Genomic DNA, 15,694 nt, shown 5'->3' with positions numbered 1-15,694 from the left:
TGCATTAAGAGCCAAATAATTTACAATCCAAAAGGTTTTCACTGCAATGGCACACAATGTTATAAGTGGGGATCAAACCAAAGGAAGCCTATTAACTTGGAAAAACACAAAGCCAGGCTTCCTGCTCCAGTATCACTATCCAATAACCCTTGCTGCATGTCAGTTGAAACACATTCTATGGTTAATACCCTACAACACACGCTGCCTGGGAGCATACAGGTAAGCAATGGGAGAGTTGCTACAATCAGTGGAATTGCAACTCAGCATCAGCTCACACCTTCAGCAGAGGAAGGAAAATGTTTAATCTTAGTTGAGGGAAATTGGACCAACCTGCAAAATCCTGAGCCAAGGTTCTAGAATAATTCAGTACCATCCCCAGGATCTCCTCAGGGGAATAATACAATTCACTAGAAAGGAAGAGAAACAACTTTTTAAGTTAAATGTTGAGTGAGGACTGGATGGTGCAGAGTTCAAACTATTACAGATAGAATGAATAATTTTCTCAAGCAACTTCTGACCACATGCAGTTTGACCAGCCTCAATCCAGCTTTTCCATGATGCAATCATACACAAAGTTACAGATAATTGATCAGGAACGGTGGGTGTGAGTCAGCTGATCCGCAGCAGCAACAGAAACAGTAGTACTAACTGTCAAACTGCTGAGAACACAAAGGTAGAATAGCTGGCTGTAGATCTGCACCCCAGGAGAAGGACAAAAATCAAGACAAAATAAAATCTGTTTTGAGACACGGGCAAAGCACATCGCGTGTTAATTTATTACGTGAAGTGTCTCTTTCAACAAGGGCAGTACACCGACAGCAAAACGATCTTCCCCAACTTTGGCATTGTATAAATACTCACTCAGACAGTTTGAAGACAACAGTCCCTCGTTGCTCAGCTGCCACTAACTGATGTTCAGAGAAACGCTTCCTGTACAGCTCTGCCTGTGGGTTTTCAGACCGTTTCCCCAGCAGATCCTGCAAGTAGCGGACCACCACCTTTGGGTTCTTCGCCGACTGTGAAGCACAACCGAAAGGGAGCTTAGAGAATTCAACACACTCACACCCCAAAAAACTACACAAATCAGTTTGTGTGTGCTTGGACACATCTTTTTATGGCAACTGACTGCATCGCAAAAATGACATTTCAAAAAAAAAATCTTCATTGGCTGTGAAGTGCTTTGCCACATCCTGAAGACATGAAAGGCGCTATATAAATGCAAGTCTTTTTTAAAACTGCCAGAATACTAAGTCTGCTCTCACAAACTATCTGAACTTTCACATCAGAGTGGCCACTAAGAGGAGGGACTGGACAGTTACCAGCAGTTATGGAACTGCATCCCCATCACAGCCTACAACCTAGAGGTGGGCAAGAAATAAAAACACTTGGAAAACAAAAGGAAACACTCATTGTTCCATAAATACATGTACAGGTAGATCTCTGCCACGTCTATGTGCAGTCACTTCACTCTTTCCTATCCGAGAAACTGAAGTCTCACCATTGCTACTGCACTGTCCCCGAAGAGTCGCTCATTTTCTTTTAAAGCAACAGCAACTGGAGTTTTCCTTCTTGATTCCCTGCAACAGCCAAAAACATACAAGCTCAGTACAAACAAAATCCAACTCAGAATCAGGTGTCCAACTGGTAAATTCTGTCTGGTGCACTTACTTGTTTAATACAATCTCCATGGGCACACCTGGCTTCACAATGGCAATCTTCATCCATTCACTCCCCAAGTCCACTGACATCACTGCTACCGAATCTGTACAAGAGGAGCACATGAAAACAGTCAGACAGACCACCAGAACTGGTAACGAAGGAGAAAGAGGCAGAGGAGGAAAGGGGTTTACGTTGTTGAAACACGTTAGTTTGTTCAGCATTCTAGTGATGCACAATTAAAGCCTCGCCCAAAGATTGGCCATCACCCTGAAAGTCACGTGACCAAGCAACATTAAAAGTTCTGAGCATCTCCAACATGCAGTGGATGTGGCCCATAGAGTCAAAGTTTGGTCTTTGCCTAAACACCGGCCTGGTAGAGATTTGGGGACATCCCAGGGTTAGAGAGGACTTCAGAAAAAAACAGTGTTCCCGCTTGTTATCTTTGACCTCTGTTGCCAAGGGTAGTCTACTAACACTCATTGCCCAAGCGTCACATAAATAATAGACCTTTGGGCCTGCATTTGTGGAATCATTCTCCTGGTGAGAACAGAAAAATAAAACTGACGCAACTGTCATGAACAGGGACCTCCGAGGAAATGCACTTCACTTTTCTAACCATCCTGATTGGCAGGCAGGAGAGTCAAGTGTGAAATACTTCTCCACTGCAGGCTCTACATGCTGGCACACAAATTGCTCAACCAGATGCTACAGGGCAAGGGAACCAAACTCCCTCACACTCAGCATTCTGCTCGGACTCACATCTCACAACTGAAGCTGTTCAATGCACCATTTCTCTTCCAGCTGCTCTCTAACTCCCATAACGTGAATCTTGGTCTCTATTACTGAGAAAGCAGTATTTATTTTTATTGATAATCTGCCGTGCAGTAAGTCACGTTGACCATTAACCTTATTTTGCAGCAATCTACATAATGGATTAACAGCGTTACCAGTCTGACGTTAGTAGAAGATTAAACTTGAGCACGGGGATTTTAAGCAAACTACTAGAACTTTTCTTGAATCTTGGTTCGACCACACTTGTAGTAGTGTTATGGTCACCATATTATAAAAAGGTGAAAGGCACTGGAGGAGATGCAAAAATGATTTACAGGAATGATACCAGAACTGTGAGATTATACTTTGTAGGAAAGGATGAATAGGTTGGGTCTCTTTTCTCTTGAAAAAAACAAGGCGGCTGAGAAGTGATCTGATAGAGGTCTTTAAGATTGAGTTTTTGGTAGTGTTTTCGTTTGTGTGGAAAGGCAAAACTAGAGATCAACAACATAAAATAGTCACTGATAAATCCAAAAGGGAATTCAGAAGAAACGTCTTTACCCAGAGAGTGATGAGAATGTGGAACTCGCTACCACAGGCAGTAGCTGAGCACGAACAGTATAGGGAGTAGAGATAGATGAGGAAGCTCAAGTGCAGCATAAACACCTAAATGGACTGGCTGGGTTGAATGGTCAGTTTCTGTGCTGTATATTCTATGTAATTTATTCTTCCCCCACCCTCAACCTACCCACCCCACATGATTTCTAAATAAAACATAAGATTCAATATTAGTGCATTCCAATATAACTTTCAAACAATGACAGGAGCACACACTCAGGATGGAGTTAACACCACCAGCAAACCCATGTTCCAAACTTACCCAACCAAATGGTGGATGCATTCAAAGCACAGCCAGGTCTACCTAACACACTTGTTTCAGCACAGATTTATACATATGAGACACTATACCATCAACAGCACTTTGTAGTAAAGCCCTGGGCTGCAATTGGTCTGCATAAGTTTTACGTCCCATGACTGCTTTTCCCCCACAGTGTTCAACAAATTTTCAAGGAAAATTACAATTCAAATCTTGCTGGAGTGACTTAGTTAATTCCAAGTCGGACATACCTGTGTGTAGGGCCAAATGAGCTAGTGTGAAGCACAATACCACCCAGACTGACAGCCCCATCTTTCTGTCCATTGTAAAGGTTCACCTACAGGAGAAAAAGCAAGGGTCAGACTCTCATACCATCTGCATGTTTTTAAAACATTTAATTGATATATCCTCTGCTCACACAGAAGCTTTTATGATCCATATTGTTGTGCAATAGTTGTTTGAGACAAACTATATATAAAAGTTGGGCAGTTCTGATCATACAAATAATATAACAACCATGGGGTTTATAAAAACTGCAACAATATTTGCTCAAACACAAGACCAACACTGTCATGGGGTCACTGAACAAGGTACTCTGACGTGTGCTGTCAAAGAAAACACTTTGCAGACAGTCATAAGTCACCCATCGACAGAGGCCTGGGAATTCACTGTCCACAGTCTTGATCCAGATATGGAGTGCACACAAACTTCTTTTTTTCTCTGCTCCATCTTCACTGATATTTTACTTGCTGTTTGCAGCTGCTGTGCTATCCATTTGTAATCTCCTGTGCACACATTCCGATCCTTCCTGTACAGTGTCTGTTTATACTCATTCCTTGCCTCTCCCAGGACTCAGGTAATTGTTCCGAGGCATCTCACTGGAGTTGCTCCTCTGGTGGGTACAGGAAACTTCCTGCAGCAGGAATTAGGAACCTATTCTATACAGAACCCAACACAGTTCTAAGTAAAGCAAAATGACCCACACTCGAGGTTTCTCACTATTGAACCTGAAGGTATAGCTCGGCTGAGCATCACCCACCTACTTCCTCAATACAATACATCCAGCACACACCTCAATTCACACTAACAGAAAGTACACAGAGCTCCACCCAAAGCAATCCTGATGTAGTCACTCAACTATCTGATACCATTTTCATGTGAAGCCAAAATGGTCTGTTCTGAAAGAAATCAGCAATCCAATCAGATAGTTACAGACTCTCCCAAGTATTGCTCATCGTAATGACCTCTGCTCATCGGGCAATGTGTCAGCTCAACTATTTTAAAAGATTCCTCCATCCCCTAAACAATAACATGCCACCATTTGGGCATTGCAATACTTTTTTCCCGCAATTCCTATTTTGCTGGTAACCTCTCCTCCCAAAATTTGATTAACAGGGATACAAATCAAGGTTGAAACACACGGGGCAAGTGCCCCCGACAATCCATCCACAAGACACAAAAGCAGCAGAAGTTGGTCATTTGACTTCACTCTTTTTTCTCTGCCCCAGCATCACCTTCCCAAAACACTAGTCTGTCATGTCACAAGTTATGTCAGAGTCATAGAGAGATACAGCACTGAAGCAGGCCCTTCGGCCCACCGAGTCTGTGCCAACCATCAACCACCCATTTATACTAATCCTACATTAACCCCATATTCCCTACCACATCCCCACCTTCTCCCTCAATTCTCCTACCACCTACCTACACTAGGGACAATTTACAATGGCCAATTTACTTTTCAAGCTGCAGGTCTTTGGCTGTGGGAGGAAACCGGAGCACCCGGCAGAAACCCACACAGACACAGGGAGAACTTGCAAACTCCGCACAGGCAGTACCCAGAACCAAACCCGGGTCGCTGGAGCTGAGAGGCTGCGGTGCAAACCACTGCGCCACTGTACCGCCCATGATGATAGGATCTCAGGTGTGCGAAGTCAGTGTACAAAATCTATGAAATATATTCAAATCGTAACTGCCAGTCATAGCATCACTGCCACCTTTGCACAAGAACAACTTGCAAAACAGGTGTAGATAATAAGTCAGAAAGAGCTTGTCACTATTTATGACACTATAAAGGCAAATCATAAAAACACTACTGGATAAAGTGAGCATGCAACTGATGATGTCAGCCATGACTCAGTGCTGCCTCTCTCACCTTGGAGTCAGAAGATTTTGGGTTTAAGCCCCACTTCAGAAATCTGAGCACATAATCTAATTGGCACTTCAGCCGAGTACTGAGGGAGTGCTGCACCATCAGAGGTGCTGTCTTTCAGATGAGATGTTAAACCAAGGCGCCACTTGTCCTCTCAGCTGGATGTAAAAGATCCAACAAAGTTATTTTGAAGAGGAGTAGGGGAGTTCTCCAAGGAACTTTAACATGCTTGGGCCTCAGCTAGTTACAATCTGCATCAATAACTTAGATGAGAGGATTGAGTGCAATGCATCCAGGTTTGCTGACAATACAAAGCTGGCTGGGAAAGTAAGCTGTGAGGAGGACACAAAGAGATTGCCAAGTTATACAGACTGATTAAGTGAGTGGGCAAAATGATGGTAAATGGATTAGAATGTGGGGAATGGTGAAATTATTCACTTTACTTGGAGTACAAAGAGTAATGAAGTCTTGCTGCAATTGTACAGAGCTTTGGCGAGATGTCATCCGGAGCACAGTTTTGCTCTTTTTACCCAAGGAAGGGTTTACTCACTTTGAGTGCAACAAAGATTCACTAGATTGAATCCTGGGATGCGAGAAATGTCTTGAGGAGCGATGGTGAAGAATGGGCCTATACTCTCTGGAGCTTAGAAGAATGAAAGGTGATCTCATTGACATACAAAATTTGAGAGGAAGCAACAGGATAGACGGAGAGGCTGTTTCCCACAGCTGAAGAGTCTAGAAAGTGGGCATGGTCTCGGGATGAAGGGTCGATCATTCAGGACTGAGGTGAGGAGAAACTGCTTCACTCAGAGGGTTGTAAATCTCTGGAATTCTCTACTCGAGGGCTGTGGATGCTCAATCACTGAGTGCACTCAAGACTGAGATCAATATGTTTTGGGCCCTAAGGAATTCAAGGGATACAGAGATCAGGTGAGAAAATGGAGTTAAGGTTGAGGATCAGCTATGATCTTAATGAATAGTGAAGCAGGCCCGAGGGATGTATAGCTGACACCTGCTGCTTATAAAACATGCTTTAACACTCTTCCATTTACCACAACCTGCAGGGCAGCATCAGAGGTTTCCCGTTGCCGATACAGAGGAAACTCTTTCCCAATTCACTTCCACCGACAGCAACACATAACCTGCCCATTACATTACCCAAGGAGGATTGCCCTACACCCCATGCCCCTACACTCCCCACTCTCCCTACACTCCCTGCCCCTACACTCCCCACTCTCCCTACACTCCATGCCCCTACACTCCCCACTCTCCCTCCACCCCACTCTCCCTACACTCCCCACTCTCCCTACACTCCCCACTCTCCCTACACCCCATGCCCCTACACTCCCCACTCTCCCTACACCCCATGCCCCTACACTCCCCACTCTCCCTACACCCCATGCCCCTACACTCCCCACTCTCCCTACACCCCATGCCCCTACACTCCCCACTCTCCCTACACCCCATGCCCTTACACTCCCCACTCTCCCTACACCCCATGCCCCTACACTCCCCACTCTCCCTACACTCCCCACTCTCCCTACACCCCATGCCCCTACACTCCCCACTCTCCCTACACCCCATGCCCCTACACTCCCCACTCTCCCTACACCCCATGCCCCTACACCCCCCACTCTCCCTACACCCCATGCCCCTACACTCCCCACACTCCCCACTCTCCCTACACCCCACGCCCCTACACTCCCCACTCTCCCCACGCCCCGACACTCCCCACTCTCCGACACTCCCCACTCTCCCTACAACCCACGCCCCGACACTCCCCACTCTCCCTACACCCCACGCCCCGACACTCCCCACTCTCCCTACACCCCACGCCCCGACACTCCCCACTCTCCCTACACCCCACGCCCCGACACTCCCCACTCTCCCTACACCCCACGCCCCGACACTCCCCACTCTCCCTACACCCCACGCCCCGACACTCCCCACTCTCCCTACACCCCATGCCCCTACACTCCCCACTCTCCCTACACCCCATGCCCCTACACTCCCCACTCTCCCTACACCCCATGCCCCTACACTCCCCACTCTCCCTACACCCCATGCCCCTACACTCCCCACACCCCACGCCCATACACTCCCCACACCCCTACACTCCCCACTCTCCCTACACTCCCCACTCTCCCCACACCCCGACACTCCCCACTCTCCCTACACCCCACGCCCCGACACTCCTCACTCTCCCTACACCCCACGCCCCTACACTCCCCACTCTCCCCCCACCCCACGCCCCTACACTCCCCACTCTCCCCACACCCCACGCCCCGACACTCCCCCTACACCCCACGCCCCGACACTCCTCACTCTCCCTACACCCCACGCCCCTACACTCCCCACTCTCCCTACACCCCACGCCCCTACACTCCCCACTCTCCCTCCACCCCATGCCCCTACACTCCCCACTCTCCCTCCACCCCATGCCCCTACACTCCCCACTCTCCCTCCACCCCATGCCCCTACACTCCCCACTCTCCCTCCACCCCATGCCCCTACACTCCCCACTCTCCCTCCACCCCATGCCCCTACACTCCCCACTCTCCCTACACTCCCCGCCCCTACACTCCCTCCACCCCATGCCCCTACACTCCCCACTCTCCCTCCACCCCATGCCCCTACACTCCCCACTCTCCCTCCACCCCATGCCCCTACACTCCCCACTCTCCCTCCACCCCATGCCCCTACACTCCCCACTCTCCCTCCACCCCATGCCCCTACACTCCCCACTCTCCCTCCACCCCATGCCCCTACACTCCCCACTCTCCCTCCACCCCATGCCCCTACACTCCCCACTCTCCCTCCACCCCCCACGCCCCTACACCCCATGCCCCTACACTCCCCACTCTCCCTCCACCCCATGCCCCTACACTCCCCACTCTCCCTCCACCCCATGCCCCTACACTCCCCACTCTCCCTCCACCCCATGCCCCTACACTCCCCACTCTCCCTCCACCCCATGCCCCTACACTCCCCACTCTCCCTCCACCCCATGCCCCTACACTCCCCACTCTCCCTACACTCCCCGCCCCTACACTCCCCACTCTCCCTACACCCCATGCCCCTACACTCCCCACTCTCCCTCCACCCCATGCCCCTACACTCCCCACTCTCCCTCCACCCCATGCCCCTACACTCCCCACTCTCCCTCCACCCCATGCCCCTACACTCCCCACTCTCCCTACACCCCATGCCCCTACACTCCCCACTCTCCCTCCACCCCATGCCCCTACACTCCCCACCCTCCACCCCATGCCCCTACACTCCCCACTCTCCCTCCACCCCCCACGCCCCTACACTCCCCACTCTCCCTCCACCCCATGCCCCTACACTCCCCACTCTCCCTCCACCCCATGCCCCTACACTCCCCACTCTCCCTCCACCCCATGCCCCTACACTCCCCACTCTCCCTCCACCCCATGCCCCTACACTCCCCACTCTCCCTCCACCCCATGCCCCTACACTCCCCACTCTCCCTCCACCCCATGCCCCTACACTCCCCACTCTCCCTCCACCCCATGCCCCTACACTCCCCACTCTCCCTACACTCCCCGCCCCTACACTCCCCACTCTCCCTACACCCCATGCCCCTACACTCCCCACTCTCCCTCCACCCCATGCCCCTACACTCCCCACTCTCCCTCCACCCCATGCCCCTACACTCCCCACTCTCCCTCCACCCCATGCCCCTACACTCCCCACTCTCCCTCCACCCCATGCCCCTACACTCCCCACTCTCCCTACACCCCATGCCCCTACACTCCCCACTCTCCCTCCACCCCATGCCCCTACACTCCCCACCCTCCACCCCATGCCCCTACACTCCCCACTCTCCCTCCACCCCCCACGCCCCTACACTCCCCACTCTCCCTCCACCCCATGCCCCTACACTCCCCACTCTCCCTCCACCCCATGCCCCTACACTCCCCACTCTCCCTCCACCCCATGCCCCTACACTCCCCACTCTCCCTCCACCCCATGCCCCTACACTCCCCACTCTCCCTCCACCCCATGCCCCTACACTCCCCACCCTCCACCCCATGCCCCTACACTCCCCACTCTCCCTCCACCCCCCACGCCCCTACACTCCCCACTCTCCCTCCACCCCATGCCCCTACACTCCCCACTCTCCCTCCACCCCATGCCCCTACACTCCCCACTCTCCCTCCACCCCATGCCCCTACACTCCCCACTCTCCCTCCACCCCATGCCCCTACACTCCCCACTCTCCCTACACTCCCCGCCCCTACACTCCCCACTCTCCCTACACCCCATGCCCCTACACTCCCCACTCTCCCTCCACCCCATGCCCCTACACTCCCCACTCTCCCTCCACCCCATGCCCCTACACTCCCCACTCTCCCTCCACCCCATGCCCCTACACTCCCCACTCTCCCTACACCCCATGCCCCTACACTCCCCACTCTCCCTCCACCCCATGCCCCTACACTCCCCACCCTCCACCCCATGCCCCTACACTCCCCACTCTCCCTCCACCCCCCACGCCCCTACACTCCCCACTCTCCCTCCACCCCATGCCCCTACACTCCCCACTCTCCCTCCACCCCATGCCCCTACACTCCCCACTCTCCCTCCACCCCATGCCCCTACACTCCCCACTCTCCCTCCACCCCATGCCCCTACACTCCCCACTCTCCCTCCACCCCATGCCCCTACACCCCGTTTGCGATTAATCCCCTAACCTCCATCCGACTCCTCACTTCCATGACCAAGGCTGTGCCTTCATAGCGGACAAGTAACTCACTGACCCGCCGCGCTGCACCGTCTTCTCGGGGACCGGCTATGGGGCCGCGCTGCACCGGCTTGTCGGGGACCGGCTATGGGGCCGCGCTGCACCGGCTTGTCGGGGACCGGCTATGGGGCCGTGCTGCACCGGCTTCTCGGGCCTCCTGCTCTCTCCCTCACGGCCGGCGCGCTCCTTTACCCGGCGCCGGCCCCGCTGGAACGCGGCGAGCTCCTATTGGTCCGCGTCACCGCAGATCCCCCGTTGCTCCGCTCGTCCATTGGTCCACGTCAAAAGGGCGGAGCTACTGCTAACAGAAGGATTCAGAATAACCGCCCTCCCATTGGTCCACGTCAGGAACGCCAATGAGACAACGCAAGTCAAGAGATAACCTCCTGGAGGCTCAGTGCGGAAGAGCGGGAGGACTGTATTGTGCAGCAATCAGTATCCTGGAGAGCAGCTGTTAGCCTCACACAAGGGTTATCGATTGATGCAGCATGCATCGAGGCCACTCAGCCCATCCTATCAGTACTACCTCTGAAAGACCTATCCAATTAATCTTACTCGCCCTGCTCTTTCCCAGGGCCTTGGATTTTTTCTTTATGTACTTACTTAATTCCTTTACTGAAAGTTAGTATTGCCTCTGCTTCCACCACCATTTCAGCCAATACATCACAACTAGCTACAGCACCGCTTCCTCCCATCTCCATCATTTTGCCAAACACCTTACATCTGTGGCCTCCAGTTATCGCCCCTCTGTCACTAGATATAGTTTCCTTTATCCTCAATCAGAACCAGTCATACCTTTGAACATCTCTCAAATCTCCAATCAGAATGCACGGAGAAGTTAATGAGGGAGTACTGCACAGTCAGAGGTGCCATTTTGCAAGTGAAATATTACCCCCCACATCCCTATCTGCATTCGCAGGTGCATGTGAAAGATCCCAGCCCAATGCAAAGTGCAGGGGAACTCTTGCCCGTGTGCTGCCCAACATTCATTCCTCAAGCAACTGGTTACAGAAACAGAAATAGTTATGGCACAGGGGACAGCCATTCGCACAGTGTGTCTATACCAGCTGAAAAACAGCTAACCTGTCTTATCTCACCTTCCAGCCCTTCGTCTGTAACCTTATAGGTTACAACACCTCAAGTGCAAATCCAAGTGTTTTCTTTTAAATACAATGAGGATTTCCGCCTCCAGTGAATTCCAGACCAGTCATCCTCTACCTATACATTTCACTGCTATTTGTAGTAATTTCCTAGATTATAATAGTGACTACACTTCAGCTACATGCATTTCTCATCAACGTTCCCCATTATAAATGCTGATGGCACCTTCCATTTTAAATATGGACAAGACACCTATGCAAACATCACACTGGGAATTGAATTTGCCCACCAGCAGACACACTGTAGCAGCACCAGTGGCAGGAGTATAATTTCAACATAATATCCACATAGTACACATTATAAAGGGGGACATACAAAATTGAAAGGGTCATTCATTCTATCATTCTTTCGAATACAGTAGACTGAATTGTGAGAGAGTTCTGACTCAAGTAACCCCCACACACAAACCCCACGTTCCTTAAAAACTATACTTGGTTTTGTTGCAGTCAGCGACACCAAAGGAGATTATCCAATTTAATGATTTAGGAACTACAATTAGATGAAAGGCATTTATTTTCTAAATCTAAACACCTGCGTGTCTGGAAAAGATGAGGAAAGGGACTAACTTATTTTATACAGGGTCTCATTCCTTGCACTTGGAGGGCAGATTTTCTGAAATGTACAAATGTAGAGAGCTTCCTACTCATTTGTGCACAGGTTGTGTGTTTTACACCAGTCATTTACAATCAATATATATAAAAAAGTACATTAAACCAATAGTTTTAGAAAGGAGAGGAAGAGAGACAGCTGCAACCTGGGAGACCTTTACTAGGTTAGATTATTTAGAATTAACTGAAATGTTTCAATGTGTTAACTATGTAAATAAACTGATTGTCCCTTCTTTGGAAACAGTCCACATCAGAGACAGCAATTGGTCTGCAGACTCCCTCGAAGATGCTTAACTTGCTGACAGCTTTCAGCATTTTTTTTGTTTGCTTCAAAATTTCCAGCAGTCTTTTGCTTTTCCTTGGAAGGTTATTTCTTTCTCTCCTCTTTACCCCGAAGGTGCTAGAGCATCATTCCAATACCTCATCCTTCCTGCACAAACCTCAGTGTCTGGAGGATATCTGATCATAGGACACACCACAGCTAAGTGCCTCACCCTCACCTTCCTGCAGGAGGCACTAGAGATCCCTGACTGACTCACCTCCCTACACTGATGAGGTCCACTGTAGCAACCCCAAAACTGCCCAAGCCAAGAACAAGGGTATGTGGGTTTCAGCCCAATTCCTTGGAATCTTGGTCTGTGGCCCAGCAGGACTTTGGGTCAAGCTTTTACCCACTGAGCCTTTGCAGAAAACAAAACATGTCAGCACTGGTAAGAATATTTGGAATTGTTTGATTCATTTTTATTGCTGTGTTTACATTCAGTCCGTGCACACAGATCATCAGTCCTACAAGACTAAGCACAGAGCAGAGGAAATAACTCAGGAAGTGGTTTACAGAAGAAAACAGCAACAGCTTCACCAGCAGACTCACACTCTTTAAAGATTATTTTTTTGGCAGCAAATGACCCCATCATAAACTTCTTCGCAAAATTACTGACCATCTGTTCCCTTCTGAAAGTTTTTTTTCCCCTCTTTCAGTCTCTGCCTCCTCCTCAAACAAGCAGCGGCTGACAGATGAGGATGAGTGGCGTTCCGCAGGGCTCCGTACTGGGTCCCCTGCTTTTTGTGGTATATATCAAACATTTGGTCATAAACGTAGGGGCGTGATCAAGAAGTTTGCAGATGACACAAAAATTGACCCTGTTGTAAATAGTGAGGAGGATAGCTGTAGACTGTAGGAAGATATTAATGGTCTGGTCAGATGGGCAGAAAAGTGGCAAATGGAATTCAACCCAGAGAAGTGTGAGGTGATTCATTTGGGAGGGTCAAACAACGCAAAAGAATACACGATTAATGGGAAAATACTGAGAAGTGTAGAGGAAGTGAGGGACCTTGGAGTGAATGTCCACAGATCTCTAAAAGGTAGCAGGACAGATCGAGAAGGTGGTTAAGAAGGCATATGGAATCCTTTCCCTTCTTAGTTGAGGTATAGAATATAAGAGCAGGGAGGTTATGTTGGAACTGTATAATTCATTGGTGAGGCCACAACTTGAGTACTGTGTGCAGTTCTGGTCACCTCATTACAGAAAGGATGCAATTGCACTAGAGAGGATACAGAGGAGATTTACGAGGATATTGTCAGGACTGGAAAAATGCAGCTATAAAGGAAAGATTGGATAGGCTGGGGTTGTTCTCCTTGGAACAGAGAAGGCTGAGGGGAGATCTGATTGAAAGGTGCAAGATTTTGAGGGTCCTGGATAGAGTGGAGGTGCAGGGTCTATTCACCTTAGAGAGGTCACTGACTAGGGGGCATAGATTGAAAGTAATTGGTAGAAAAATTAGACGGGAGATGAGGAAAATCTTTTTCACCCAGAAGGTGGTGGTGGTCTTGGAACTCACTACCTGAAAGGGTAGTTGAGGCAGAAATCCTCAACTCACTCAAAAGGGGTCTGGATGTGCACCTCAAGTGCCGTAATCTGCAGGGCTACAGACCAAATGCTGGAAGGTGGGATTAGAATAGGTGGATCGTTTTTCAGCTGGCACAGACATGATGGGCCAAGTGGCCTCTTTCTGCGCCTTAAACTTTCTATGATTCTAGAATGTTGCCAATTACCAGCTGAATTTGAAGGCTGCTAATTTGTGGTGTTACCATTGTTTATTGGAACTGAGAGAGCAGGAACCCAGCTGGAAGCACAGCGAGCAAGGAGAAGCAAGTCCGGTCGTCGACCCCTGATGTGAGATGGTCTCCGTACTGGTCCAGGAGCTGCAGTGCCACACCATTTGTCCATCCGAACCCCACCTGTGGACACCACATAGTATTAGCAGTTCAGAAGATAAACTCCACTCCACAGAGACCCCCATGACTTGCACAGATCAGGGCTTTTGACCTAGAGTGTCCTCAGGCCTGGAGCTGATTGCTCCCAACGAGCTCAATGAGTTCATCATTATCAAAATCGTGCAGCTCGAGGGAAATCCTTGAAGGAAAACTCACTCAACTCTCTGCTGCAAACTCACTTGCAGAAATCAGAATACTGCAGTCAAGCCTCGTAAATAAAATGTGAAGATGCAAACGAGTCCCCTGCACAACAGAAACTCACGTGAGAGCACAGTGAAACATTGATTTTTATTACATTTTAGCATCACCTTAGAGGGTGCACAACAGATTTATAGAAATTGAACCATGGATGAGGGACTTCAGTTATATGGACACATTGGAGAAGCTGGGATTGTTCTCCTTGGAGCAGAGAGAGAAAGTTAAGGGGAGATTTAATAGAGGGGTTTTAATACAGTAAATGAGAAAGTTTCCAATGGCAGAAGGGTCAGTAATCAGAGGACACAGAGTTAAGGCGATTGACAAAGAATCAGGGGGAGATGAGATTTTTCTTTATTATGTAGCAAGCGGTGATCTGGAATGTGCTGCCTGGAAGGGCAATGGAAGCAGATTCAATAATGAGGGCTAAAATAAAAGCAAAATACTGCAGATGCTGGAAATCTGAAATAAAAACAAAGTTTCATCAAAACAGGTCACAGACCTGGAAAGTTAACTCTGTTCCTCTCTCCATCGATGCTGCCAGACCTGCTGAGTATTTCCAACACTGTTTTTATTTCAATAATGAGGGAATTATTGAAGGGGAGAAATTTGCAGGAGTGTGGGGAAAGAGCAGGGGAGTGAGACTAATTGGATAGCTCTTTCAAAGAGCCAGCACTGGCACCAAGGGCCGAATGGCCTCCTTTAGTGCTGCATCATTCTTTGAATTGGGCTATATGGGTGTGGGGAGCACTTGAAGTAGGGTAAGATAGTGAAATGTGGAGGCAAGTTACAGGACTGGCCACAGTGAGTTCTGATACTGCAGCAAACCTCGCTGGCTGTGCAGCCTCCGGAGACTTGACCACATCATGCACTGGGCAATACTGCTCGAGGGTCTTGGGGCCCCAGCGTCTGCTCCAGCTGCTGCTCACTCCAACCCTTGCAGCAGCGCTGAGAGTAAAGACTGTTCAGTGTCAACTTATTTCAATAGCAAATGGAAGAGGCTCTGACCTGCACATCATACTCTCCACCCCCACCTGGTTTACCGTCCCCACTCACATCGTACTGCAAGAGCAAAAGAAAGAAAGTTACTCAGACAAAATAGGCTCTGCAGTGGGAGAGGCAACTTCTCACCAATGACTGAATGCCTTACTGAACAGGTGGGATAACCCCAACATCAGCCAACCACCATGCATGCAGTTTACACCCAACCCACAACTTCAGATAATTCATT

The 15,694-nt window shown here is 49.5% G+C and overlaps 2 protein-coding genes across 5 annotated transcripts in view; both read right to left on the bottom strand.

The window, feature by feature from the left end:
* Positions 1-10,458, bottom strand: part of hyou1 (hypoxia up-regulated 1) — a 45,908-nt gene extending 35,450 nt beyond the window's left edge. For 2 of the 3 annotated variants that reach the window (XM_068054157.1, XM_068054159.1), the window contains exons 1-6: positions 10,241-10,458; positions 3,559-3,644; positions 1,669-1,762; positions 1,499-1,577; positions 862-1,016; positions 331-407 (exon numbers count right to left, since the gene is read on the bottom strand). In XM_068054157.1, the coding sequence (XP_067910258.1) occupies positions 331-407; positions 862-1,016; positions 1,499-1,577; positions 1,669-1,762; positions 3,559-3,631 (478 nt within the window). In that variant the 5' untranslated portion in view covers positions 3,632-3,644; positions 10,241-10,458. Of the gene's footprint in view, positions 1-330; positions 408-861; positions 1,017-1,498; positions 1,578-1,668; positions 1,763-3,558; positions 3,645-10,174 lie in introns of all 3 variants that reach the window. The other variant, XM_068054158.1, reaches the window with a different exon arrangement.
* Positions 10,459-12,734: 2,276 nt separating this feature from the next.
* Positions 12,735-15,694, bottom strand: part of treh (trehalase (brush-border membrane glycoprotein)) — a 30,608-nt gene continuing 27,648 nt past the window's right edge. For both annotated transcript variants that reach the window (XM_068054151.1, XM_068054152.1), the window contains 2 exons: positions 15,472-15,525; positions 12,735-14,232 (listed from right to left, as the gene is read on the bottom strand). In XM_068054151.1, coding sequence (XP_067910252.1) covers positions 14,089-14,232; positions 15,472-15,525 — 198 coding nt within the window. In that variant the 3' untranslated portion in view covers positions 12,735-14,088. The remainder of the gene's footprint in view (positions 14,233-15,471; positions 15,526-15,694) is intronic.

This window comes from Heterodontus francisci, chromosome 22 (genome assembly GCF_036365525.1).
Source record: "Heterodontus francisci isolate sHetFra1 chromosome 22, sHetFra1.hap1, whole genome shotgun sequence".
In the NCBI taxonomy this organism is placed as follows: domain Eukaryota; kingdom Metazoa; phylum Chordata; class Chondrichthyes; order Heterodontiformes; family Heterodontidae; genus Heterodontus; species Heterodontus francisci.
Note: the sequence above shows the minus strand (reverse complement) of the source record. Positions and strands in the feature narration are given on the sequence as shown.